The 26,873-nt window shown below is 44.3% G+C and overlaps 2 protein-coding genes across 12 annotated transcripts in view; both read right to left on the bottom strand.

Moving 5' to 3' along the window:
• Nucleotides 1-26,873, bottom strand: part of LOC146347486 (uncharacterized) — a 185,626-nt gene that overhangs the window by 99,560 nt on the left and 59,193 nt on the right. The window lies entirely within an intron of this gene.
• RALGAPA2 (Ral GTPase activating protein catalytic subunit alpha 2) overlaps nt 1-26,873 on the bottom strand; it is a 280,593-nt gene that overhangs the window by 239,132 nt on the left and 14,588 nt on the right. For 10 of the 11 annotated variants that reach the window (XM_084850724.1, XM_084850733.1, XM_084850725.1 and 7 more), the window contains exons 2-5: nt 15,769-15,879; nt 10,277-10,326; nt 5,103-5,160; nt 2,844-2,887 (exon numbers count right to left, since the gene is read on the bottom strand). In XM_084850724.1, the coding sequence (XP_084706850.1) occupies nt 2,844-2,887; nt 5,103-5,160; nt 10,277-10,326; nt 15,769-15,879 (263 nt within the window). The remainder of the gene's footprint in view (nt 1-2,843; nt 2,888-5,102; nt 5,161-10,276; nt 10,327-15,768; nt 15,880-26,873) is intronic. The other variant, XM_084850731.1, reaches the window with a different exon arrangement.

Raw genomic sequence — 26,873 nt, 5'->3', positions numbered from 1 at the left:
AGATTATTAGATCCTATCAGAGAAAGCCCAGAGTCATCGCTGACCTCACAGAAAGTGCCTCATAGCATCATAGGGTTGGAAGGGGCCTACAAGACCATCGAGTCCAACCCCCTGCTCAGTGCAGGAAGCCTGATTCCCAGGCAGTCCCCCATCCAAATACTAACCAGGGCTGACCCTGCTTAGCTTCCGAGATCAGACGCATCCAGCCCACATTACCGCTCTTACTGGATAAAGGTGGAAGTGTGCCTTCTTCTATGTGTGCCTGCTTCACTAAGCACTCCAGGATGGTTTGCTACATCTGTCATGGATCTGAGAGTTTGTGTTCTATCCATTCTACAAAAAGTCAGCACCGCTAAGCATGCCAACCTCTTGTCATTACTGCTACTTAGGGGGAAAATATATCTGTTTCCACAACCTGTGAGAGCACTCAGTTTATTGTAGGTTTTCATGCCACAGTATGGGGGCTACTGAAGACTGAAAGGTTGTTTGGTAGGACAGACGCCTTAGCATTAAAGGATGTGACAGGTCTACAAAAACTCAAAAGCTTAGAGCCAATCTCTTGATTTCCTCTAGTGGACATAGAAAAAAACAAAGCACACATGGCTACACAGAAGAGATTGTTATCTTTATTTTATATTAAATACACATGTATGTGTATTGCCTAGTACACTGCACTAGCAGCAGCAATCTAGGGTTTTAGCATTTCCCAGCCCTACCTGGAGATTCTGGGAATTTATCTTGGGAACTTTTGCATGCATAGCATATATTCTATCATTGAGAACTTCTTAGCCACAAAATAAATTCTGTGTGGAAAAAATCTTCAGTATCATTTGTTCCAACAGCACCTGATAAGGTGACAAGGCAAATCTAGTGACAATACTTGACACAGTGAAGTAGATATCGTAGAACTAGCAACTGATACAGTCGAACCCTCAGCCAATGTCCATTTCAGACTGCAGATGCAAGTTTGCAGTCAATTTATTACTTGCCTTAAGGATGATAGCTCAGCCGTGGAGCACATGCATGCAGAAGATCCTGAGTTCAATCCCTGGCATCTCCAGTGAAAAGGGAAGACCTCTGCCAAAAACCCACTACCAGTCAAACAATACTGGGCCTGATGGTCAAATAATTTGATCAGGTATAAGGCAGCTTCCTGTGTTCCTATTTATAAAAATATTTATATCCCATCTTTTGCATTGAAGCATTTCAGTGTAGGATGATTTTGGTGGGAAGGGGATGAAGAACAATGCATGTTATCATCATCATGATATCTCACCTAGTTGCTCTAGGCTAAATGCAAAGTAAATGTCCCAATGTTTTTATTAAGTTTCATTATCACAGTAAGATGCAAAACAGTAATTATTAAAATTCCTGCTATTAGTAAAGTGGATATTTCATGTGCAGATGGGCTAGGGGGGAAAACAGGTAGAGGAAAGGGACAGGAGTGAGTCCCAACAGTCACAAGGGGGACCCCAAATTATACAGGTAAGTCTTGGTTTCTGAATTAAGACTCCTGGCTCCCCTAACACTGCTGAAAGTGTCCAGCTGCACATGGGTTCTTAAAAGAAGGAATGGCATTTGAAGGGAATGAGCAGGTACAAGGCTTGGGAACATCAAATATAGGAGAAATGGGTTGGCTGAGAGAGCTTTCTGCTCAACCACAACACACTGAAGAAGGGGGAAACTGGGGACTTCTGAAGAGAAAAAGTGGAGCAAGGACAGGAGCAGAGGAGACAGGGCATTGATGGAAGAATGGGCTGTTCAGAGGGGAGGCTTACAAAAAGAATTTAAAATGAGCAGGATCTGTATGCTATGGGGAGAGTGAGAAAGGAGTGTTAGGGAAACTAGTCAACAAACAGCTCAGCCACCCCAAGGAATCAAGTTCTGCAGAAGTCAAGGAGTTAAAGCCTAACATTTTCTGAACATTTTGCTCATTAAAATACGAGAGGAATGGGGCAAGATAACATGAAAACTTTCATAGCTGGAAAATCACGAGTCCTCAAATGTCATTTAGGATGTTGTGTACTGCATAGCTGCTGATTTCATCTCCTTCCTTACCCACCAATGCCAAGCAAGTTGTCCTCTCGTGACAGTGTTGTAAAACCTTAAGTTAATTTACAAATAAATATTGTTGGGACAAATCACCCATTGTCTGCTCCAGTCTCTCCTACAACAGGTACAGTAGCTTAAAGAAATTCCATTTTACTTTTGAGCAATTGAAATCTAATGATATCAAGTATTACTACTATCCTTTTAATTTAGTCACAGGTAGCTACAAATCTGCTTTAGAAGCATTCCTAGAAATGTTTTAATTACATTTGTTAATTGCAGTTAGGTTACAAGACTTTTCTGTAGCTATGGACTCTTGAGTGAAGAAAATATTATATTGTGCTTGTGGTGCTGAAACCCCTGGTACTGATTGGCTGAACTTATGTGATAGCTAGGGGTGTTCAGATCCTCATAGAACTTAAATAGTTTGCAGTCCAGCTTCTGTGAGGGAAAGGAAAGTTGTCAGTGTGGCAGAATTAAAAACTTACAGTAGGTGCCAGAAGATGGGAAGAGATCCCAGATTCAAGCACTATTGCTATGAAGGGAGGAAGGGTGGGAGCCATGGGGGCATTGCTACGTCTTGAATCAAGGCCCTAACTGAGGAATACTGCCAGTTTTGGCAACCCAAAGGATGTAATGAAGAGCAATTAGCAGTGGTAGGACTGAATTTCATGTGGTGGGGCTTAATTTGACACGATGACTTGAACTAACCAGCCAATTTCTTCAGGCTTCTAGTAATTAATATCCAATGCGTATTTGGAGAAATTAAGGGTTTAAAACAAGAGATAAAATACCTTAAGACAGTTCCCAGTGTGCAAAAGTTTCTTCAGAACTGACCCTGAAATAAAGAAAAATACATTAGGAAATTTCCAAACACTTTAAGATGTCTTCTATCAATAAGTATGTTTGTTACGACTGTTACACCCCAAACCAACTTACTCAAAAGCAAACAATTAAGAAATGCTTATATTTATTTATTTCTTTATTACATTTATAACCCACCTTTTCCCCTCCTTAAGGAACCCAAGGCGGTGTACATAATCCTCCTCCTCCTCCATTTTATCCCCACAACAACCCTGTGAGGTGGGTTGGGCTGAGAGTCTGTGACTGGCCCAAAGTCACCCAGTGAGCTTCCATGGCCGAGTGGGGACTAGAACCCGGATCTCCCGGCTCCCAGTCCAGCACTCTCGCCACTACACCACACTGGCTTACAATATATCCTCACAAACAGCACATGAGGTGATACACCTGTTTCTGGGCTGTACAGTTTCAAACTGCATATGACAGCTCATCTGAGAAGTCAGGTATGGTAGAGGAAGTGCTGATCTGGGTTTTGGGAGCAGTAATGTGCTGGATGAGGGTCTTTAGATTGAAACTCAGTCTTGACAAGGCAGAAGCGCTGTTGGTGGGTGTTTCATCTGCCCAGAGAGGTGGGGTTAACCAAGTCAGGAATGGATTACATTTCCCTTAAAGGATCAGGCGCACAGTCTGGGAGTGCTATTAGCTCCTTCTTTATCAATTGAGGCTCATGCAGCTAAGATGACAAGAACAGCCTGCTATCAGTTGAGACAAATACACCAAACTGCAACTCTTTGTAAATTATTACAATTATTTCCTAGGCAGAGAGTATGGCCACAGTTATCCATGCCCTGGTAATTCCTAGGTTAGATTACTGCAATGTGATTTACATGGGGCAGCTGTTGAAGACATTTGAAATTGCTTAGAACATCTCAACTAGACTTGTAACCAAAACTGGGCAAAGAGATAATATCTTGTCTGTATTTAAACAACTCCACGGGTCCCTAGTAAGTTTCTGAGTTCAATTCAAAGCGCTCGTATTAACTTTTAAAGCCCTACATGATATAGGTCCCAAATACTTGGGGTCCTCAGTACCACTGCATTTCATTTATTACATTTCTATACTGCGCAATAGCCAAAGCTCTCTGGGGGGTTTACAATGACTAAAACCATAAACATACAATATAATAACATAATATAAAACCATTCACTTACAAACTTATAAAACCATTTTACACAATCAACCATAAAAAATCCCAGGACCCATTAAAAACACTTTATCATATGCTGTCAAATGTCTGAGAGTAGAGTCTTGACTTGGCACCAGGCAGACCTCAGTGGGGAGAACATTCCACAATTGGGGGGCCACCACTAAGAAGGCCCTCTCCCTTGTTGCCATCCTCCGAGCCTCTTGCTGCAGAGGAACACTACCTGAGGTCACCTCCAGTGGCTCAGGCAAAGAGTCTGTTAGGAAGTGGGGTGGACCGTATACTAACAGAGTCTTAGTCCTGTCTTGAGGGCCAACACCATGTACAGACATTCAAACATGGCTGACTGCTCGATGGGATATCTGGAAACAGATTCCACCTTCTTATGTACTAGAGCCACTCCCACCTTCCCGCTCATTCAGCTGAGGGGAATGCTGCACCTGGAAACCTGGAGAAAATAACTGGGAGAGATTCAAGCCTCTCCCCTCATCTAACCAGATTTCCCTAACACATGCCAGGTTGCCACACTAATCCAGTGTCAAAACTTAGATGCCAACTGTGTTACCAGTTTATACAACATGGTAAAGTGTTGTAAATAAGCGTTTATACAACACTTGAGTGTCTTCTGAGGTCCTAGGGCATAAACATAACACCGCTGTGTAATGCTCTTGTTTCTTGTATACACGCACAACCAATATTATTATCCAGTATTTGTCAAACCACCACTCTTGGCCTAAACTAGATTATTTATTCAAAATAAAGAACTGCTTAAACTGTAACAAAATGTTGCTAGTAGTCAAATATTTTATATTTGAACTAAACTATGATGCATTTATACTTCACCAAATGTTTTAATAGTATCACATAGGTTTAGCAACACTGAAAAAGGGCAGAGATGGGGAGAAAGTACAATCGATCTCCACTAAAATCAACTGGAGTTTTTGCACTGGCTTCCTTAGAAGGTGAAGATGGAGGAACACACCCTACTTAGTAATAAAATAAACTTCAAAACAAAACAACTAAAGCCAAGTACTCAAGTACACTTACCTATGCTATGAAAATGCCACCGATAGAAGATTCTTTCTGGTAGTAGTTGTAATATTCTCTGGAGGAACCAAGATAACTCATGTTTTTATATCATACTGACAGAAAGTGGATTTTCAATATCTAGCTTACATCATGGCAATCCTATGCGGATCGGCAGTCACCTCCAACTCCAGGGGTGACCGCCTATCCACTGCAGGGCAGGAGTCGTGAGGAGCGGATCTCTTCCACGCTCCCACCGCCCTGCTTTCGTGGCTACTGGCTAGACAGCCAATTTTGGCTGTCTAGCCACAGGACCTCAGAGCGTGGGGAGGGGCAGCCAGACGACACATAGGAAGTGTCATAGTGGCACTTCCCATCTCCCCACCCCGCCCCAAGGAACGCCCTGTTTTCCCCGCTCTGCGCTGCTCTTACGAGCTCGGAGCAAATCCACACTGCCAACGAGGCTGCACAGGAGGGGGTAGAGGTCATTTCTCAGGGAACCGACCTCGAAGCACAGGCTGAGGCTCCAAGGCCGGTTCCCAGGAACCAACCGATCCTATGGCTGTCTAGCCGCCAACCAGCTTAAACAATCCTATGCATGTTTAGGCAGAAAAATGTCCTACAATTCCCAGCATGCCCCAGCCAGCATGGCTAGCTGGAGGGATGCTGGGAATTAGAGGACTCTTTTCTGTCTAAACATGCATAGGATTGTGCCCTTAACAGGAAAGGAGGTGTGTGAATGTGCACGTGGTCAACATCGTCAAATAATTTCTTTCATTGTTAAGCTTTCTGTTGACCTGAAAAATATCTCTTCATCAAAAGTATTAAAATGTTACTAGAAACGTCACCTCTGGCAGTTACAACGCTGTTCAAAACTATTAATTATTAGCCATTATTAAACAAAGTGTTCTAAATCAAGTAGGGAATTGGCCTGTGTTCGTGCCGTACAAAAGCAGCAAGTTCTGAAGCACCGTAAGTACTTAGGCTAAGGCAACTGTGGAAAAAATGCAATTTTTACTGAAAGATAGTTTGTACTTCAAAGCCAAGCAACGCTGGCAACTGGCCACATACAATCTAGATTTGTTTACCTCCACAGAGGTTAAGAAATTACTTATAGACAGTAAGTGCATCGTTCTACTTCTATACAGTTTGGACCCTGCTTGCTTTAAATACAAGCCCCCTCCCCACAGCCCATTAAAGCCTGTTTTATTAATAAACATGCACAGTGAATTCACACAGTTAAGCTACAATGGCATGTTTTTCCCTGAGGACTTGTCAAAGTCTGAGGTTTTAAGTATATGTTACTAGATATTTACTACATTTTACTTTAGTTCTAGATGGCTAAACTTCCCAAAGCCTTCAAGATGGAGACACACTAGAACCTGCAACAGGTATGTGTGGGGCGGTGGGGGGGGGAGTTGCAAAAGGAAAACCAAGCCAAATCAAGAGTTGGTCTGCTTTCTACTACATTTAGTACTATCCCCCGCCCTGATAAAGCAAAGCACTACTTTATACCTCTAAACCTAGGTGAAGAATATATTGGCTCATCAGCTTTTGCCTTTAGGTATTCAGGAAATAACATTCTATGCTTCATCATTTGTTAGAGGTTGAACTCCCCACCCCACCCCTGGATGTATTATTTGTCCCTAGTCAGCTATTCAACAGTGACACATACACACAGTCTTGAAAGTGAAGAGATTCCCAGAGTTAATGGTCTTGGAAATTCTAAAGTCAGATTACAGTGTATAATGTGCAAGTTGCAAGAATTCACATCTTGGCACCAGTACCAGATGGAAGGACTCCGTTTGATTTCCCACACCGTACAGATGAGACACATATATAAGCCTTAACCATTTTTGTCTATCAAAAGCGAATGACTTCTTCCAGTCTAAATATAGACTGCAGTAAACTCCCGACAGCTATTGACATTTTGTTTAGATTTGCAAAGAGAATACATATAAAATAACTTGAGAAACCCCACAGTGCAGAATATTCCTTTTTATGCTTTATATTTATATGGAAATCCATTAGCACACTTGAAATATAAATTAGGTATTATGTCTACCAGCACAACAGGGGAACTATTGGTTCTTTTATCCCTAGCCTTTTTCCACTCAACTACTGCGTAACTAAGAATAATTTGAAACATAAACTTTGACTTATAGGCTACTCTATTTTTTTTTAATAAGCAGGTGTGTTTAAAAATGTATTTTCCCCACTTTTTTTGCTTACAAATTAAACATCAACATATCATTTCTTGCCTGACTATATCTATAAACTAAAATCAATAATCTAGAAGAATCTCAATATTTTATGGTAATAATGTCTGCTGTTGTCCCCTCTGTCTATATTCAGCATTATGTACAACCATCTCCAACCTGGGCTAAAAATGAGCCTAGATATACTCTTAACCTTGGTTGGAGAACCGATTTTAATCAGGGTTGTCAAAATGAATTTAGGAGTGTACCTGAGTAGGTGATGGTTACACGTAACACCAAATTTGGGTATGGGCTGGGGGTGGAGAGTCAAAGATATTTTGCTTCCCAAGGCAGAGCTGCAAATGGCTTCCCCAACCCATCCACAACAAGGTGCATAGTACCCACAGCCAGCAAAGTTATTTCAGCCCATGAGGCAGAAATCCCATAAGCACCTCTTCCCATCCCCGTCAGTAAAAATACAGTAACAACAAAATCACTGACAATTTGCAGCCCTTTCATGACACCCCAAACCTGCTGCCTGAGGTAGCTGCCTCATTCTGCCTCATCCTAGGGCAGGCCCTGGGAGGGGGCACGGAATCTGTGTGCTAACATAGAAAGACCCATATAATTCTACATCCCATTCCCTAAATGTGTGTATCTGCAATGGGCCTGCAGCCACTAATTAATTATGTTAATAGGCATAATATTTTAAATCTATTTATTTAGAATATATTTACCCTGCCTTTCAATTTATAAAAAAATTCTAAGGCAGCTTACAAATTAAATACAAACACCAGCAAAACAATTTTAAATATACAAATACTACTAAATAGCAGAGGAGATACAAACCTCCATGGAAGAATGTTCTATAAATGGGTCACCACAGCTGAAAAGGTCCTTTTCCCATATACCACCCATCAAATCTTGGGCAATGAGGGCTGGGGCACCTTTGGGTGGCAAACTTAGTCACTGAGCATGTTTGTGTGGGAGCAGGTGATCCTTCAGATATCCAGTCCCAAGAGCTGATACGGATTAAGGTTAAAAGCAGGACTTTTGCACTGGAAGCCAGTAAAGCTGTTCTGCAACTGGAATCCAGCCCCCCAGGCCCCCCCCACACACATTGAAGTAGATGCTTTAAGCATCCAAGAACAATACATATGGCACTGAGTTGCACTATCTTATGCAAACATCAAGGTTAGAAACATGGAGATTGAGAGGGGAAATCTGGCAGGCTTTAAGACCCACAGCCCAACTGTAAGAGAGCTGAGTGGCTGAGGGCAACCTGAGCCACCAGCTCATAGGTGTGGAGCACTGGATGGCAAGCAGGGAATGACGGCGCTGTAGACCCATCCACTTTGTGATGCCATCTGCACATTCTTCCTTGAGGGGAATCCCTTGCGCTTCAGTGATATTCCGCCCCTCTTCCTTATAGGGCTAGGGCCATCTGTTCCCTCGAAGGAGCTGTGACTCAAGTGTGGGTTGTGGCCTTGGGACAAGTACTTTTAATGCAAAGAGAAGCATTCTTCACCTCTACTTAAGAGAGTCAATGCTAATTCGTGAGAGTTTATTAATACCAGATGTCATCCACACAGTAGCAAGTGTTCCAAAAGGTACACTAATTATGTAAATCCATTTTCTAAAATGTGCTTACAGATCTGAGTTGCAGTTAAATTCTGACTCCAGGTGCCAAGCATTAATAATCCTAATTAACTGTTTAATTAGAACAGAACATGGAAAAAGCCTTTATTCCTGCTGACACAGGATGAAATATGCTAAGCAACCAATTAACGTAATCTCCTATGGTTTGCAAATACAAGTGTTTAATCCAGATGACATTTACACTGCTTCTCCATCCTGCATTTGCTCTGAAGGATCCCTCAGTCTGGTTTATAACAGCTCCTTTGCAAAGGAGCATTAGTGCCCCTCCGCTGGCAAAATGGCACTTACACCACCTGAGGACACCCAGTACACCCATGGAAAGCTCCACTGGTGTAGATGCCCCACAGGTGACAGGGGCCAAAACAGGGCATGTCAAGGTGGCGGTGCCACGAGCGCTCCACAGGATCCTAAGCTCCCTCGCTCCCCTGGCACCCCTGCCCCCTGCAACAGATCCTAAACTATACCAGCCCTGGAGCTAGTGTAATTAATTTCCTCCCATTTACTACAGACTTCGCCCTGAAAAAAAAAATCTGCCCACAACATCTGCCCTGGTTGCAGTGAGCCAGTGGGGCTTTGGATGTGATGGTTGCTCCGCCACAGAATCTTCATGCACACGCACCATAGGGTCGCTCTGCAAAAAGGCTTTAAAGCCAGAAGTAATGGAACTATGAAGTAAGGCATTTCTATATATCTACAACCACCCAGGCATCACAGAATCCTTGCAGGCAAGAAAAAGTATTGTGTTTAATTTTTATTCACAATATTTGCACACCATATTTAAACCGTTGTCAAAGCAGTTGACATAGCAGCATCAGCAATTAAAATATAATAAACCCTTCAAATAAATGGGGGAAAAAACTTAATACCAAAAGCAGTAGTCATCATAAAAGTAAAACCAGAAATAAATTTGGAAATGAACACAACGCTGGGATGGGCCCAGGCTGTGGAGGCACCTTTGGCTCAGCCACGCGTGTGCATCTCTGCAGCCTGTTATGTCTGGATGGGACTCTCCACACTGTTCCACCCCGGTAAGTGATACAAATGGTGGGAAGGGCCCACTCTGGGTCAGGACAGGCACAGGCAGCAGGGGGGCTTCTAACCCCATCTCACACGCCAATAACATCACTGGAGGCGTAACAGGATCAAACATTTTATAAATCGTTCACTTACAGCTTGAATGTGGGTCCACCCACCGCTATTTAGAACAGTTAAAATATTCATAAATCAATCTCATTTTACTGTTTGTGGGGAAATAATTTTTTGCAGAAATAGAAGTTGTTCATCATTATTACCATGAAGGAACCAATGTTGAGCAAATACTGAAATATGATAACTTACTTCAAAAAGAAAGAGAATGGAGTCCAGCTCCTCCCTTTGAGATTTATTCCCTGCGGGGGGAAAGGAATGTTTCCTGTCATTGTGCATAACGACAATATATCACTCTGATAATAAAATCCCATAGGACTACCAGCTTTCAAGCTAAGTGCAATCATAAATAAGCCTATATACACAAACCCATAATGATGTTTGGAAGTTCACAGGCATATTTACTATACAAGAATTTGTTCTGAAGGAGCATTGTTGTACTGTCACAAAGCAGTTAAGATAAACCTAGACTGGAACTGTTTTTACTGTTTGGTCTAAATTGTAGCCTGAGCTGTGTCTTAAGGAGCAGAGTGTGTGTAACGAGAAGCCACTGTGGGTGAATTTCCCCACAGGGTTTCTTGTTGCGGCAATGGCCACCATTTTGAATATTCAAGCTGCAACTGGGGCATGCCATAGCTTATATGAAGAAGTGGTGGGAAAACATGGGAGGGTTATGACTTGAAGACATTATCATCTGGACCCCCTGTAAAGTGCACGCGGCAGGGCGATTGCAACAAAAAAGCCTCATCTGGAGGCACCCTTGCATTTTACACCAGGTCCTGGGTACCAATCTAGATTAAGTCCATGGTAACCTCCCCTCTAATTAGTTTCATGACCAACAGTTCCAAGGCAGAGTTATTTATTGGGCCATTTCAGAAACACCACTAAACCATACTTTACATGCAAGAGTCACAGTGAACCTTGGGCTTGTCTTTCACACACCAGAGGAAGAGATCAGAAAACTCTGCTTCCCATTTTTAACTTACTGGCGCTCCCCTTTATAACTAAACTTGGGGAACTCTGGTTTAACCTCTAGTTAGTTCAAACAAGCCAGAATTATAAATTGTTCATCTTCCCTTGTTTGGAGTAACTATAGTTTAACAATAATTTCCTAACTTTGGATGAATTCCAGTCAGTTTAAAATCAGAAGTGGATGCTACTGATCTCCTCTAGTGCATGAAAGAGATGGTGAAGAAAGAATGCACAAACCTGAGGCTCACCTTGGCTTGTGTGCATAATGCTACACCATGGTTTAGCATTATGTCCAGACCATTACGTCTGGAAATGTTGTCTCTGCCATGATTTGAATGTATACTTACCTAGTCAATGTGAGTGCAGTTGAAATCAACGATTACAACAGCATTTTCTATTTTGGCTGCCTACCTGATTTTTCTCCATCTGAAGATCACCCTCAGTGTTTTGGTCAGAGGGCAGGGGAGGGCAACAATAAGCTGTCAGTATAAAATTACTTTTCTGACCTGATATTTCTACCCACAGTGATTCTATAGAGTTTATTCCTTTCATTTTTTCTAGTTTACTAGAATCTTTAACATACAGAGCAAAATCTTTAACATACAGAACACCCTCCCCTTTTACTTTTATGATTTTCTTATGGAATTTATAGGCAGTGGTAGAAGAAACCCACTGATTTGCTCTGTTCCACCCACTTTAGCGATGTTCTCATTTAGCACCAATCACTCCAGGTCCCATATCTTGGCTGGATGCTCACTGGCAAGTTCTATGCTTTTGTTGTTCAGTCGTTAAGTCGTGTCTGACTCTTCATGACCCCATGGACCATAGCACTCCAGGCCTTCCTGTCCTCCACTCTCTCCCAGAGTGTGCTCAAGTTCATATTCATTGCATCGGTGATGCTATCTAGCCATCTCATCCTCTGCCGTCCCCTTCTCCTTTTGCCTTCAATCTTTCCCAGCATCAGGGTCTTTTCCAGTGACTTTTCTCTTCACATTAGGTGGCCAAAATATATGAGCTTCAGCTTCAGTATCTGTCCTTCCAATGAGCACTCAGGGTTGATTTCCTTTAGGATGGACTGATTGGACCTCCTTGCAGTCCAGGGGACTCGTAAGAGTCTTCTCCAGCACCACAGTTCGAAGCATCAATTCTTTGGCACTCAGCCTTCCTTATAGTCCAGCTCTCACAGCCATACATTACTACTGGGAAAACCATAGCTTTGATTATACAGCAAGGTGATGTCTCTGCTTCTTACTATGCTGTCTAGGTTTGCCATAGCTTTCCTCCCAAGGAGCAAGCGTCTTTTAATTTCATGGCTACAGTCACCATCTGCGGTGATCTTGGAGCCCAAGAAAATAAAATCTGTCACTGCTTCCATTTCTTCCCCTTCCATATGCCAGGAAGTGATGGGGCCAGATGCCATGATCTTCGTTTTTTTAATGCTGAGTTTCAAACCAGCTTTTGCACTCTCCACTTTCACCCTCAACAAGAGGCTCTTTACATCCTCTCTGCTTTCTGCCATTAGGGTGGTATCGTCTGCATATCTGAGGTTCTTGATAATTCTCCCGGCAATCTTAATTCCGACCTGTGATTCATCCAATCCGGCGTTTCTCATGATATACTCTGCATATAAGTTAAATAAGCAGGGCGACAATATACAGCTTTGTCATACTCCTTTCCCAATTTTGAACCAATCGGTTGTTCCATGTCTAGTTCTTACTGTTGCTTCTTGACCCTCGTACAGGTTTCTCAGGAGACAGGTAAGGTGGTCTAGTACTCCCATCTCTTTCAGAATTTGCCACAGTTTGTTGTGATCCACACAATCAAAGGCTTTAGCGTAGTCAATGAAGCAGAAATAGACGTTTTTCTGGAATTCTCTTGCTTTCTCCATGACCCAGCGAAAGTTGGCGATTTGATCTCTAGTTCCTCTGCCTCTTCGAAACCCAGCTGGTACTTCCGGAAGTTCTCGGTTCGCATACTGCTGAAGCCTAGCTTGTAGGATTTTGAGCATCACCTTGCTGGCATGTGAAATGAGCGCAATTGTACGGTAGTTTGAACACTCTTTGGCATTGCCCTTTTTTGGAACTGGAATGTAAACTGACCTTCTCCAGTCTTGTGGCCACTGTTGAGTGTTCCAAATTTGTTGGCATATTGAGTGCAGCACTTTAACAGCATCATCTTTTAGGATTTTAAATAGCTCAGCTGGAATATTGTCATCTCCACTAGCTTTGTTGTTAGTAATGCTTCCTAAGGCCCACTTGACTTCACTCTCGAGGATGTCCGGCTCAAGTTCAGTGACTGCACTATCATGGCTATCAGGGACATTCAGATCTTTCCTGTATAGATCTTCTGTGTATTCTTTCCATCTCTTCTTAATCTCATCTGCTTCTGTTAGGTCCCTGCCTTCTTTGTCCTTTATCATGCCCGTCTTTGCACAAAACGTTCCCTTGAGATCTCCGATTTTCTTGAAGAGATCTTTAGTCTTTCCCATTCTGTTGTTTTCCTTCAGTTTCTTTGCATTGTTCATTTAAGAAGGCCTTCTTGTCTCTCCTTGCTATTCTCTGGAAATCTGCATTCAGTTGGATATATCTTCCCCTTTCTCCCTTGCTTTTCGCTTCCCTTCTTTCCTCAGCTACTTGTAAAGCCTCATCAGACAGCCACTTGGCTTTCTTGCATGTCTTTTTCTTTGGGATGGATTGAGTTGCTGCCTCCTGAACAATGTTACGGACCTCTGTCCATACTTCCTCAGGCACTCTGTCTATCAGGTCTAATCCCTGAAATCTATTCCTCACCTCTACTGTATATTCATAAGGGATATGATTTAAGTCATACCTGAACGGTTTAGTGGTTTTCCCTACGTTCTTCAATTTAAGCCGAAATTTTGCAAGCATCAGCTCATGATCTGAGCCACAGTCAGCTCCAGGTCTTGTTTTTCCTGACTGTATAGAGCTTCTCCATCTTTGGCTGCAAAGGACATAATCAGTCTGATTTCAATACTGACCATCTGGTGAAGTCCATGTGTAGAGTCGCCTCTTGTGCTGTTGGAAAAGAGTGTTTGCTATGATCAGCGTGTTCTCTTGGCAAAACTCTATTAGCCTTTCTCCTGCTTCATTTTGTACACCATGGCCATGCTTGCCTGTTATCCCGGTGATTTCTTGACTTCCTACTTTAGCATTCCAATCCCCTATGATGAAAAGGACATCTTTTTTTGGTGTTAGTCCCAGAAGGAGTTGTAGGCCTTCATAGAACCGATCAACCTCAGCTTCGTTGGGGCATAGACTTGAATTAGTGTGATGTTGCATGGTTTGCCTTCGATTCGTACTGAGATCATTCTATCATTTTTGAGATTGTACCCCAGTACTGCTTTTCCTACCCTTTTATTGACTACGAGTGCTACTCCATTTCTTCCAAGGGATTCTTGCCCACAGTAGTAGATATAATGGTCACCTGAATTAAATTCGCCCATGCTTGTCCATTTTAGTTCGCTGATTCCCAAGATGTCAATGTTCAATCTTGCTATCTCATGTTTGACCACCTCCAGCTTACCTTGATTCATTGATCTTCCATTCCAGGTTCCTAAACAATATTGTTCTTTACAGCATCGGACTTTCTTTTCACCACCAGACACATCCACAGCTGAGTGTCCTTTCGGCTTTGGCCCAGCTGCTTCACTCTTTCTGGCTACTTGGAAATACCCTCTGCTCTTCCCCAGTAGTATATTGGACACCTTCCGACCTGAGGGGCTCATCTTCCAGCGTCATATCTTTTAGCCTTGTGATACGTTCCATGGGGTTTTCTTGGCAAGAATAGTGGAGTGGGTTGCCATTTCCTTCTCCAGTGGACCACATTTTGTCAGAACTCTCCGCCATGACCTGTCCGTCTTGGGTGGCCCTGCACGGCATAGCTTATGGCTTCACTGAGTTACGCAAGCCCCTTCACCACAACAAGGCAAGTGATCCATGAAGGGGAAGTTCTGTGCTAGCCCCACTTCAATGACCTGCAACATTTATGCCCTTATCCCTCAGGGATGAGTCATCCTGAACAGGATGTTCCCCGGCTCCTGTCAGTCTTCCCCCAGGAAGCTGTTTGTCTACAACTTTTTTGATATCAACCATCAAAAATCTAGTTCCATTGTGATTTAGGTGGAACATATCTCTTTTGTACAGGCTCAGCTTTCCCCAAACTTTTGCCCAGTACCTATCAAATCTAACCCCACCCTCCAGACACCATCTCATCCTTTTTGCAACAAGCTAGCAACCTAATGCCACAGTGTAAAAAAATGTTTTTGAGGGCAGAAACTCTGCTTCCTGCTTCTCTTAAGCTACCTATTATCTTAGGCTACATATTACCATAAATAGCCCCACACTAAAACTAAACCAAAAATCACCTTCCCCAAGCTAGACTGACTGAGAAGGTATATAATTTAAACCACTTCTCAAGAGTCTCATAGGCCATTTTTTTTGAGGCCTAACTGAAGAAAGGCAAAAAAGCTCACTAAATGTGTGCATAGGATTATGGTGCTGGCATTTGCTTGTCTACAAATGCAAGTTCAGATTTGCTGAATTTTCCTAACACGTAACTTGTTCTCTTATTTGAAATATGCAGAAAACTTGATTTTTGAACATAGAAAAGAGTGCACGTGTGTATGTATATATATGCATTAAGCAACTGAAAAGCATAAACTAACAAAAAAAACCTCATCTAAAAATGCTTACCTTTTTGTTTCAAGTTAGTTTCCAGTATTATGAAATTTTCATAGAAGATAAAATAAATTTGAGAATAGTTCATCTCAAAAAACTGTTTAAGTTCACTTCCATCCACAGCGTCTGTAAAAGATTTTTAAAGAGCAAAAAAAAAAATGTTAAAAGATGGGTATTAACATACAAATTTAGGATTAAAAGCTCTATGATGGGGTAGGCAACTTGTGGCCCTCCAGATGTTGCTGGAATGCAACTCCCATCAGCCCCAGACCGCATAGCCAATGGCGAAGGATGAAAGGAGCTGCAGTTCAACAACATCTGGAGGGCCACAAGTTGCCCACCCCTGCTCTACAACAAAATAAAGTAGCCGGAAGAAAGGACTAGAAACAGAAACACTAGAAATAATAGCTATATGGTTACATGGTAAAGTCATGCATAAGGTGGTAATGTTCAGATTGCATGGACCTGTAACATTGTAAGGTCTGCAACCACTCTGTTAGAGACACATGACCTCTTTCCAGCCTTTCAGTCAAATAAATTTTACCTAATATTTTAAAGACATAATTCTAGATCCTATTATCCATGCTTTATCCACTAGCCTATTCCTGAAAGGGACTACAGAAGCAGGCAAGCTCCCAGAGAGCGAGCGAACAGAGCGAGCGAACAGGGGGAGCAAACAGGAGTTGGCCAGGGGAGTTGCAGTGGCTGAAGAGACAAAGGAGACAAAGGAGACAGAGGCTAAGAGGTAAGTGGGCTGCAGGAAGCCCAGGGGGCTGCCCTTTATCCTTCTGATTGGCTGTGAGCTCACCAGGTGCTTCTGAGAGCTCCAACTGAATTGGAGGGGTGTGGCCTGAGTACTCCCAGCAGCTGACTGGGTGGGAAGCTTCAGTCTGTTTCCCGCCTCCCAGCTGAGCAGAGCAGAGCAGAGCAGAGCAAGCTGCTCCAGCTGGTCCAGGGACTACAGAAGCAGGCAAGCTCCCAGAGAGCGAGCGAACAGAGCGTGCGAACAGGGGGAGCAAACAGGAGTTGTCCAGGGGAGTTGCAGTGGTTGAAGAGACAAAGGAGACAAAGGAGACAGAGGCTAAGAGGTAAGTGGGCTGCAGGAAGCCCAGGGGGCTGCCCTTTATCCTTCTGATTGGCTGTGAGCTCACCAGGTGCTTCTGAGAGCTCCAACTGAATTGGAGGGGTGTGGCCTGAGTACTCCCAGCAGCTGACTGGGCGGGAAGCTTCAGTCTGTTTCCCACCTCCCAGCTGAGCAGAGCAGAGCAGAGCAAGCTGCTCCAGCTGGTCCCAGGGACTACAGAAGCAGGCAAGCTCCCAGAGAGCAAGCGAACAGGGACAGCGGACAGGGGGAGCAAACAGGAGTTGGCCAGGGGAGTTCGGCAGGGGAGGTCAAGGGGGAGGCCCCTAACATTTTTTTTATTTTTTATTTTTTTAACTAACTTTTTTCCATTTATTTGTCTTGTAACACACACTTTCACACCAGTGGGACTCTGCTTTTAACCTCTACTGAGTAGAGGAGCAGGCACAGGCTAGTCTAGAACAATCACAAAGCTAGACATAAAAAGGGAAAAGAGGCTATGGAAGGACAAGACTCTCCAGTGGTGGTGACCTGCAAGGTGTGTGTAATGTTTGTTTTCTTGCCTGAGAACAACATGGCCTACACCTGCAACAAGTGCAAGTTGATCACGGGGCTGGAAGAAAAAGTAAGTGGACTGGAGTGGCGACTGTCGACCCTCCAGGGAATAAGAGAACATGAAGAGTTCTTGGACAGAATGGGGGAACTACAGCAGCAAAGGGAAGACCAGAAGCTTGAAGAGCAACAGCAAGATAAGGCAGTGGGAAATGCTGAGGTGAAGAAAAATGGAGTAGAGGATACTCCTTGGAAAAGGGTGACAGTTAGGAGAAGAAGAACTAGACGCCACTCTGCACCAGTGGAAGCAGTGGAGCTGTGGAACCGATTCCAGGTACTTGCGGATGAGACTGGAGGACAGCCTACAGAGGAAGAATCACAGGGGAACCTGCATGAGAGTGAGTGAGAGGCTGAAGGTCAGTCAAACAGAGGCGATGAAACCCAGGCCTACAAGAAGAAGAAGAGAAGAGTGGTAGTAGTGGGAGACTCCTTGCTGCGTGGGATTGAGACCCAAGTATGTTGCGAAGACCTGTGGACTCGCCAGGTATGTTGTCTCCCGGGAGGACAGATTAGAGACATGACTGAAAGGTTGCCTGCACTCATAAAGCCCACTGACAGGTATCCCTTTCTTCTCATCCATGTGGGAACAAACGATACCGCCAAGCGGAGCTACGAAGAGATCACATCAGACTTTGAAGCTTTGGGAAGGAAACTCAAGAACTTTGGGGCCCAGATAGTTTTCTCATCCATCCTTCCAGTAGTTAGAAGAGGGATAGAACGGGAAAGAAACATACTCCAGGTGAATGACTGGCTACGAAGGTGGTGCCGACGAGAGAGGTTTGGATTCTGGGACCACGGGCTATACTTCCTGGAAGATGGGCTGTTGGCTAAGGATGGGTTGCACCTCACAAAGGATGGGAAGAATGTGTTTGGCCACAGCATGAAGAACTTCATCAGGAGGGCTTTAAACTGAATCCTACGGGGAAGGGAGATGTAATGTTGGGGGTAACAATGGACGTAGGCACATGCACTGCAATGAAGAGAACAGCTCTAATAGCCCACAATAATAGTCTTCAGACACATGTAGGAAGAAAGCCAGACTATGAAGCACATGGTCTTCGATGTCTATATACTAATGCCCAGAGTATGGGAAACAAACAGAACGAACTTGAACTCTTAATACAAGAGGGAAATTATGACCTGATAGGTATAACTGAGACTTGGTGGGATGACTCTCATGACTGGAATACAGCAATTGAAGGATATAACTTGTTCAAAAAGAACAGGAGGAACAGAAAGGGAGGTGGGGTTGCACTGTATGTGAAAAACACATATCTCTGCATAGAAATACAGGAGGAGGAGCTTGGTAGCCCCATCGAGAGCATCTGGATCAAAATAAATGGAGCAAAGAATAAAAGGAACTTGGTGGTCGGAGTCTACTACCGGCCACCCAATCAAGGAGAAGACAAGGATGAAACTTTTGAAAAGCAAATAGCCAATGTTTTAAGGAAGCATGATGTAGTAGTAATGGGGGACTTCAATTTCCCCGATATTAGTTGGGAGACAAATTCTGCAAAACATGGCCCCTCCAGGAAATTCCTGACTTGTGTGGCGGATCACTTCCTCCTACAGAAAGTAGAGGAAGGAACTAGAGGATCGGCTATCCTTGACTTGATCCTAACCACAGAGATGACTTAGTGGATAAAATAGCAGTTACAGGAACTCTGGGGGAAAGCGACCATGTTGTACCTGAGTTCTTGGTTCTAAGGGAAGCAAAAGCCGAGTGTAGTCAAACACGTACCCTGGATTTTAGGAAAGCTGATTTTCATAAACTCAGAACAATGATCAGTAAGGTCCCATGGCAAGCGACGCTAATGAGAAAAGGAGTCCAAGATGGGTGGGAGCTTTTAAAAAAGGAAATTCTCAAGGCACAATCACAAGCAATTCCAACAAGAAGAAAAGGTGGAAGACAACAGAAGAAGCCAATGTGGCTTCACAAAAAGCTTAGGGATGACCTGAAAACAAAAAAGGACACATATAGGAAGTGGAAAGAAGGCCAAGCAACAAAGGAAGAGTACAGGCAGATAGCACAGAATTGCAGGGATGGTGTCAGGAAGGCTAAAGCTGAGAACGAGCTGAGGTTAGCAAGGGATGCTAAAAACAACAAAAAGGCTTTCTTCAGCTACGTGCATAGTAAAAGGCAGAGGAAAGAAATGGCGGTTCAGCTATTAAATAAGGATGGCAAAACGATAACAGATGACAAAGAAAAGGCAGAGGTGCTCAGTTCCTACTTTGGCTCAGTCTTCTCCCGAAAGAGGGTCTATGACCCCCCTGGCAAAGGCGAACTACAGGCTGAAGGGGCAGGATTACAGCTTGAGATCGATAGGCATACGATCAAGGAACACCTAATTACTTTGAATGAGTTCAAATCTCCAGGGCCAGATGAACTGCATCCTAGAGTAATAAAGGAACTGGCAGAAGAACTCTCAGAACCACTGTCTATTCTCTTTGAGAAATCATGGAGGACGGGGGAAGTGCCAGATGACTGGAGGAGGGCGAATGTTGTCCCTATCTTCAAAAAGGGTAAAAAGGAAGAACCTGGGAACTACAGACCAGTCAGTCTGACATCAATCCCTGGGAAAATTCTGGAGCAGATGATAAAGGAATCCATCTGGAAGCACCTTGACAACAATGCCGTGATTACTCGAAGCCAACATGGATTTGTCAAAAACAAGTCCTGCCAGACAAATCTGATCTCATTTTTTGATCAAGTCACCTCCCTTGTAGACCGTGGGAATGCTGTAGACATCATATACCTCGACTTCAGCAAAGCTTTCGACAAAGTGCCCCATGATCTCCTGATGAGCAAACTAGCTCAAAGTGGGCTAGATGAAACAACGATCCGGTGGATCCACAGTTGGCTACAGAATCGGACTCAAAGAGTGCTTATCAATGGGACCTTCTCAAACTGGGGAGAGGTAACGAGCGGGGTACCGCAGGGCTCAGTCATGGGCCCAGTGCTCTTCAACATTTTTATTAATGACTTGGAGGAGGAGGTGCAGGGAATGCTGATCAAATTTGCAGATGACACAAAATTGGGTGGGATAGCTAATACTTTGGAAGACAGAAACAAAATTCAAAGTGATCTGGATAGACTGGAGCGCTGAGCAGAAAACAACAGAATGACATTTAATAGGGGTAAATGCCAAGTTCTGCACCTAGGAAAAAGAAACCAAATGCACAGTTACAAGATGGGGGATACGTGGCTCAACCACACTGCAAGCGAGAAGGATCTTGCAATTGTTGTCGATCACAAGCTGAATATGAGCCAACAATGTGATGTGGCTGCAAAAAAGGCAAATGCTATTTTGGGCTGCATTAATAGAAGCATAGCTTCCAAATCCTGGGAAGTACTAGTTCCCCTCTACTAGGCACTGGTTAGGCCTCATCTGGAGTAATGTGTCCAGTTCTGGGCACCACACTTTAAGAAGGATGCAGACAAACTGGAGAGTGTTCAGAGGAGGGCAACAAAGATGATCAGGGGACTGGAAACAAAGCCCTATGAAGAGAGACTGAAAGAACTGGGCATGTTTAGCCTTGAGAAGAGAAGACTGAGGGGAGATATGATAGCACTCTTCAAGTACTTGAAAGGTTGTGACAGAGAAGAAGGCCAGGATCTCTTCTTGATCATCCCAGAGTGCAGGACACGGAATAATGGGCTCAAGTTACAGGAAGCCAGATTCCGGCTGAACATCAGGAAAAACTTCCTGACTGTAAGAGCAATATGACAATGGAACCAATTACCTGGAGAGGTGGTGGGCTCTCCCACACTGGAGGCCTTCAAGATGAGGCTGGACAGCCATTTGTCGGGGATGCTCTGAGTTGGATTCCTGCATTGAGCAGGGGGTTGAACTCGATGGCCTTGTAGGCCCCTTCCAACCCTACTATTCTATGATTCTATGAAAGATGGGAAGGTGTATTTCATATGGGCTATGCAGCTTACTCAAGTTTAGTGCATAGCCATTGGCTTGTACACCTTAGATGAGCTAGAATCTCCTATGGGCAACCATGTAGCAAAGCTTTTATAAACTGTAACAGACTAGGTTTATTTCCTTCAGATTGTTTATGTGCCAAATATGACTGACACATATATACAAGAAGCCAGGCAAGTAAAGGTTTTATAAGCTAGTCACTTTTGTGGACTTATTTTCAATGCAGCCTTACCATACACATTAAGGTGAACATCCAGACAATCAAAAGTTTAGATAAATAGGAATCCTGTTTGCACAGAGCTAGGCTGAAATAATTATACAGAAAAAACTTGCACACAAATCCGGCAAAAGGGAGTGTGCACAGGAGCTTACTTCCATGGGCATGTCCATTTTCACACTGGTGCTATGGAAGTGGTTTCTAAGCTGGACCTCTGCATCCAGTACCAAGGCATGGCTCCACATTTCCCAGCGCTGGTTCGAGAACCATGAGCACAGTACCCAATACATCAGTGTTATCTGCCGTAACAACACTTATCACCTGTGGGGAATCCAGGTCCACTGCCCTGATGATGGGTTGGTGGGAGAGCGAGGACTGCATTCAGGTTCCCCACAATGCTTTTGCTTCAGCATAAGGCTTGGTTCCCTCATGTGCATCCTCCGGAGCTACTTCCTCTTCATACACCTTGCTGTGGTGCACTTTTTCCCCCTTGTAGTACACCATGGACTAGACTGCACAAGGTCATCTATGTACAGATGGCATACAGGTGAGGTTAATGATCAAGGGGCTGGAGCATCTCCCCTATGAGGGAAGGCTGCAACAGCTGGGACTGTTTAGCTTGAAAAAAAAGGGGGTGAGGGGAGACATGATGGAGGTGTGCAAAATTATGCATGGTGGGGAGACATCTTTCTCCATCTCTCATAAAACTAGAACCCAGTGGGGTCATCCCATGAAACTGATTGGTGGGAGATTCTGGACAGATGAAAGGAGGTACTTCTTCACACACAGCACATAGGTAAACTATGGAATTCACTATCATAAGATGTAGTGATGGCCACCAATTTGGATGGCTTTAAGAGAGGGTTAGATAAACCCCTAGAGGAGAAGGCTATCAATGGCTACTAGTCCTGATGGCTATGTGCTACCTCCACTACCAGAGGCAGTATGCCTATGTACACAAGTGGCTGGGGCACATGGGCGGGAGGGTGCTGTTGCACTGGTGTCCTGCTTGTGGGTTTCTGGTCGACAGCTGGTTGGCCACTGTGTGAACAGAATGCTGGACCAGAAGGACCCTTGGTCTGATCCAGCATGGCTCTTCTTATGTTAGGCCCAATTCGAGGCCATCCAACTCTATGACTGCAAGATATGCAAATAAGCTTTTCATTTGTGGATAATGTAATAAATCGCAGCATGGGTACCCAACTTTTAGGAGACCATAAACTGTGCCTAGGCGAGAAGTATACCCTTCATGGGTCAGTTCTGGTTACTATCAAGAATGCTGACAAGATGCTTATAACTGCCCATCCAGTCACCAGCATGGTCAAACTGTACTCATCCTGGCTAGTCAAATTTTGCCGGGAACGCCTGCTCCCAATGTTCACAATGAGGTGATCAGGCAATGATCATTATGTAAGGGAATGATGCCAGCAGTTTTGAAAGTGGTAGCTTGCCTACTGCTGAAGAATTACTCCCTTTTTTGACCCATTTTAAATTGGATATCCTCAGGAAAAGTGATCAAATGTGTAGTGGTAGACAAGCGCCTGGATTTCGATAATGCATATTTTTCTGTAACTGTCTCACTCTGGTTTTAGGTCAGATGTCAACATCCTTCCCAGGATTGGCCTCGAAGTATAGAGCCCTGTGCTCCCATTTTGGTGGCTTTGAGCACCTCCAAGGTTTTCCAAAGCATTTGGACTGGGGAAAGGATTCATCTTCATCTTCCATTATTTTACCATGTACTCTATACTTTGCTTCTGCCAAGTCCTGTGCAGGGCTCTACTGGGGTGCCCTCTAGTGACCAGCAAGGTTTCCTGCCAGTCCCAGGCCAGCATGCAAGGCTTCTCTGGTCACCTGGCTTTTCTCCAGTAGGCTTGGGGCTTCTGGACTACCTTGAATGTACGCAGGGAGGGTGGGAGACGCTCTTTAGCTGCTGCTCCTTGCCTGGACTGGGTCAGCTCCCAACTCCTACTACTTCCTCCTCTTGCAGTGGTGGCAGCTGAGGCAGCATCAGGACATTGGAGCTATAGCGCCAGTAAGCTGTCAGTTCCAGCCCAGCCATCTTTACATCAGGCTGGGCCAATTGAGCTGTAAAGCACCAGGAGAGCTGTTGCTGGCCTGACTTCCAACATCAGGGTACTGGACTGACATGTATGTTTTTAATTTATTACATTTATATACTGCCCAACAGCCAAGGCTCTCTGGGCAGTTCACAACAATTAAAACCATAAAATACAACATAAGACCTAATGTAAGACTTTAAAAGTCTAAAAGCAGCAGGTAAAAGCAGAGTAAAACCCAACAGCAGTTACAACCCAGGGAAAGCCTGGGTGAAAAGGTGCGTTTTTAGGAGGCGCCTGAAAGACGCCACATTTTCTGCCTCCCGAACTGCATGGGAAAGGGCTTTCCAGAGGGTGGGTGCTGCTTCAGAGAAGGCCCACCATTGGGGTTCTTCATGGCAACATTCCTTTCATTTTGGAATGACCAGCAAGGCCTCCTGTGATGATCTTAGATGTTGCCTGGGTATATATAAGATTACTGGCTTGGTGGCTGATCTTCCTCTAGAGTACATCTGAGCAATCATGCACATGGCCCTTGGCTGCTCTCTGTATGGTCCATGCAGCTCTGTCTGCCCTGCCTACTATTTCCCGCAGTCCAGCGGATCAACTATCAGAGGGAAAACAGCAATCTTGCCTGTATTGGAATTGCTGGAGGGGCAAGGTTAAAGTGATCGTATGTGTGCGTGTGTGTGTGTGTGTGAGGGAGGGAGGGTGGGAGGGAGTATATATATTGGCCCCATCCACTACCAGCTGCACCCACTTGCACCAGAAGGTTCCACAGGGGCAAATGTGGCCCCCCGCCTCAAAAAGCTTGCCCACCACTGATCTAGAGGCTTACAGGAGTTTGACTCTCGATTCTTTTGGACCTCTCAGCAACCTTTGATACCATTTATTTTTTACCACTAAAATCACCTACAACAAATGGAATGTGGGATACTGTTTTAGAGTGGCTCTGCTTCTACCCAATGGGAAGAAGGTGATCCTAGCAGTCTCCCACTTCATCTGACAGAACTAACATTTGGGTTATTACAAAACCTCAACATATATATGCAGCTACTGAGTGGACTCATCTGGTGACTTTGAGTGCAATGGCATCAATACACTGATGAAGTCTAGATGATTACTGTTCCTGGATTTTCATCTAATTCAGGAAAAGTAATAGTCCTTTGTCACTATGATGAAGTGCGCAGGGCAGAATACAGAAAAATGAGCACAGCCAAAACAGAACTGAAGATGGTTGGTGGTCTGTGCAACCCAGAAAAGGTGAGAGGGCCACCCCTCAGTATGAATTCCTTGTCCTTCCGGGGAGCTGTAATTCCATTGAGCACTGGTCTTCCACCTTCACTAATCCTGGAGGCACATATTGCTTCAGGAGGCTCAGGTGATGGACAGGTGCATATTCTCCCAGTTAGATCAGGACAGGGACCCTGCCACTCTCATCCATATTGTGGCAAATTTACAGATTGACTACTGAGATGTGTTTATGGGTGTGAAGGTTTGAGGCTTACAGAGGCATGGTAAAAAGGTCAGGCCTAGAGGCCTGGAGTTTGTTGTTGGGAGGGGGTATCCCTGAGAAGAGTATTTTCATTTCCCCGGTAGTTTCATTTTCCTGAGTTATGTTTCATTTCTCCAGGGTTTAAACAGTTTTCGGTTTGGGGGAAGGAGGGGATAAAAAGGGTGAAAGAGCAAGAGAGAAGACCAGAGAGAAGAAGACCAGGGAAAGAAGAAGACCAGAGCAGGAAGAAGCACCCTAAAGAAGTCTAAATGCAGCTAGGCTAAAGGAACTTGCGTTTTTGCAACTTTTCTTTACATGCCTTTTATATCACTCAGCTCTACTCTGCAAATACCTTTCGTTGTAATTTGCTTGCTTTAATTTATCAGTAAACTACTGTGGTTAACCCCTGTGTCTAGAGTGTCAGTCACCCCGGCCTAAACCCCACATTACTGGGAAAGGAAAGTCTAAAAGAAAGAAGGTGAGACGCTTAAGGACACAAGAGATCTTAAACAGTTGCTCAAGGGGTCCAGGGGGGCTGCCCATAAAACTGATTTAAAACCTTCACCTTTGCAGAACACAGCTTTTTAACTGGTGTGAAGTGTAGGATTGATATGACACCTATTTTAACTTCCTGTCTGCTTCTGGGCTTGTAATAGAATTAGAATGTCTGTTATTTCCTAGTAGTGAACTGACCTGGCTTTGCACAGGTTGGAACAGCCCTTTGTTTTATACAACAAAGCCTTCACACAGTTGTCAGAGTTGAAGACACTGTGCCTGCCCTGACTGAGTGAAGCCACGGTCACTGGCACCCCTAGGCACGGCCACTGCTGTGGTGTACCCCTATAGCCCCTTGAGGGATGTGACTGTCTACCCCCATCCCATGAGTGTTCCCACCTCCTCCGCAGGGGGCAGAGGGTAGGCCTAGCTCTGTCCCGCAGAACAGTTTGTCCCTCAAACTGTATCTACTGAAAAGCTACATGTTGGTTAGGGAAGCTACATACTGACTGTAAATGGTACTGCAGGCTTCAAACAGACAGAGATTTAAATTAATTAAAATTAATTAGGGCATACTCCTATGCAGGTTTAGACAGAAAAAAGTCCTACAACTCCCAGCATTTCCCAGCCAGCATATGCTGGGAGTTGCAGGACTTTTTTCTGTCTAAACCTGCATAGATTGCATCCTTAATGTATTTTTTAACAATGAACATGGAGGGAGCAAGCCTATGGCCGCTAGTCAGCGACCAGATGGCCACAGGATATGTGGTTTTCCGGGAACCAACCTTCTTCTCCTTCTGTGCTGCCTCACAGGCAGCATGGAAGGGCCCAAGCTCCGCACTCGGAAGAAGAGCACGGAGCGGCCAAAACGGGGTGTTCCAGGAGGCCTTCTGGGGCAGGGAAAGTGGAAATGCCGGTACGACACATCCTATGTATCAGCCTCCTTCCCTGCTCCGCCTTCCCATGGCTAGACAGCTGAAATCGGCTGTCTAGCCACAAATGCAGGGCAGGAGAAGCACAGAGGGAACAATCCCCTCCGTGCTTCTCCTGCCCTGCATTGGATAGACAGTTGCCTCCGAGTTCAGAGGCGGCCGCCTATCCCCATAGGATTGCGCCCTAAGGTGCACACCCCTAAAGTTCCCTTAGTATGCCAGTGAAGTTTCAGGTGTCTCAGTTTCATGATCCTGGAGCTATGGCACTGACAGACACCCATCCTCTTTTATTATTACAG

Source organism: Heloderma suspectum, chromosome 4 (assembly GCF_057233095.1).
Source record: "Heloderma suspectum isolate Gila_16-S chromosome 4, 16-S_ref, whole genome shotgun sequence".
Taxonomy (NCBI): domain Eukaryota; kingdom Metazoa; phylum Chordata; class Lepidosauria; order Squamata; family Helodermatidae; genus Heloderma; species Heloderma suspectum.
The sequence above is the reverse complement of the archived record's forward strand: the minus strand, read 5'-3'. Positions and strand labels throughout refer to the sequence as shown.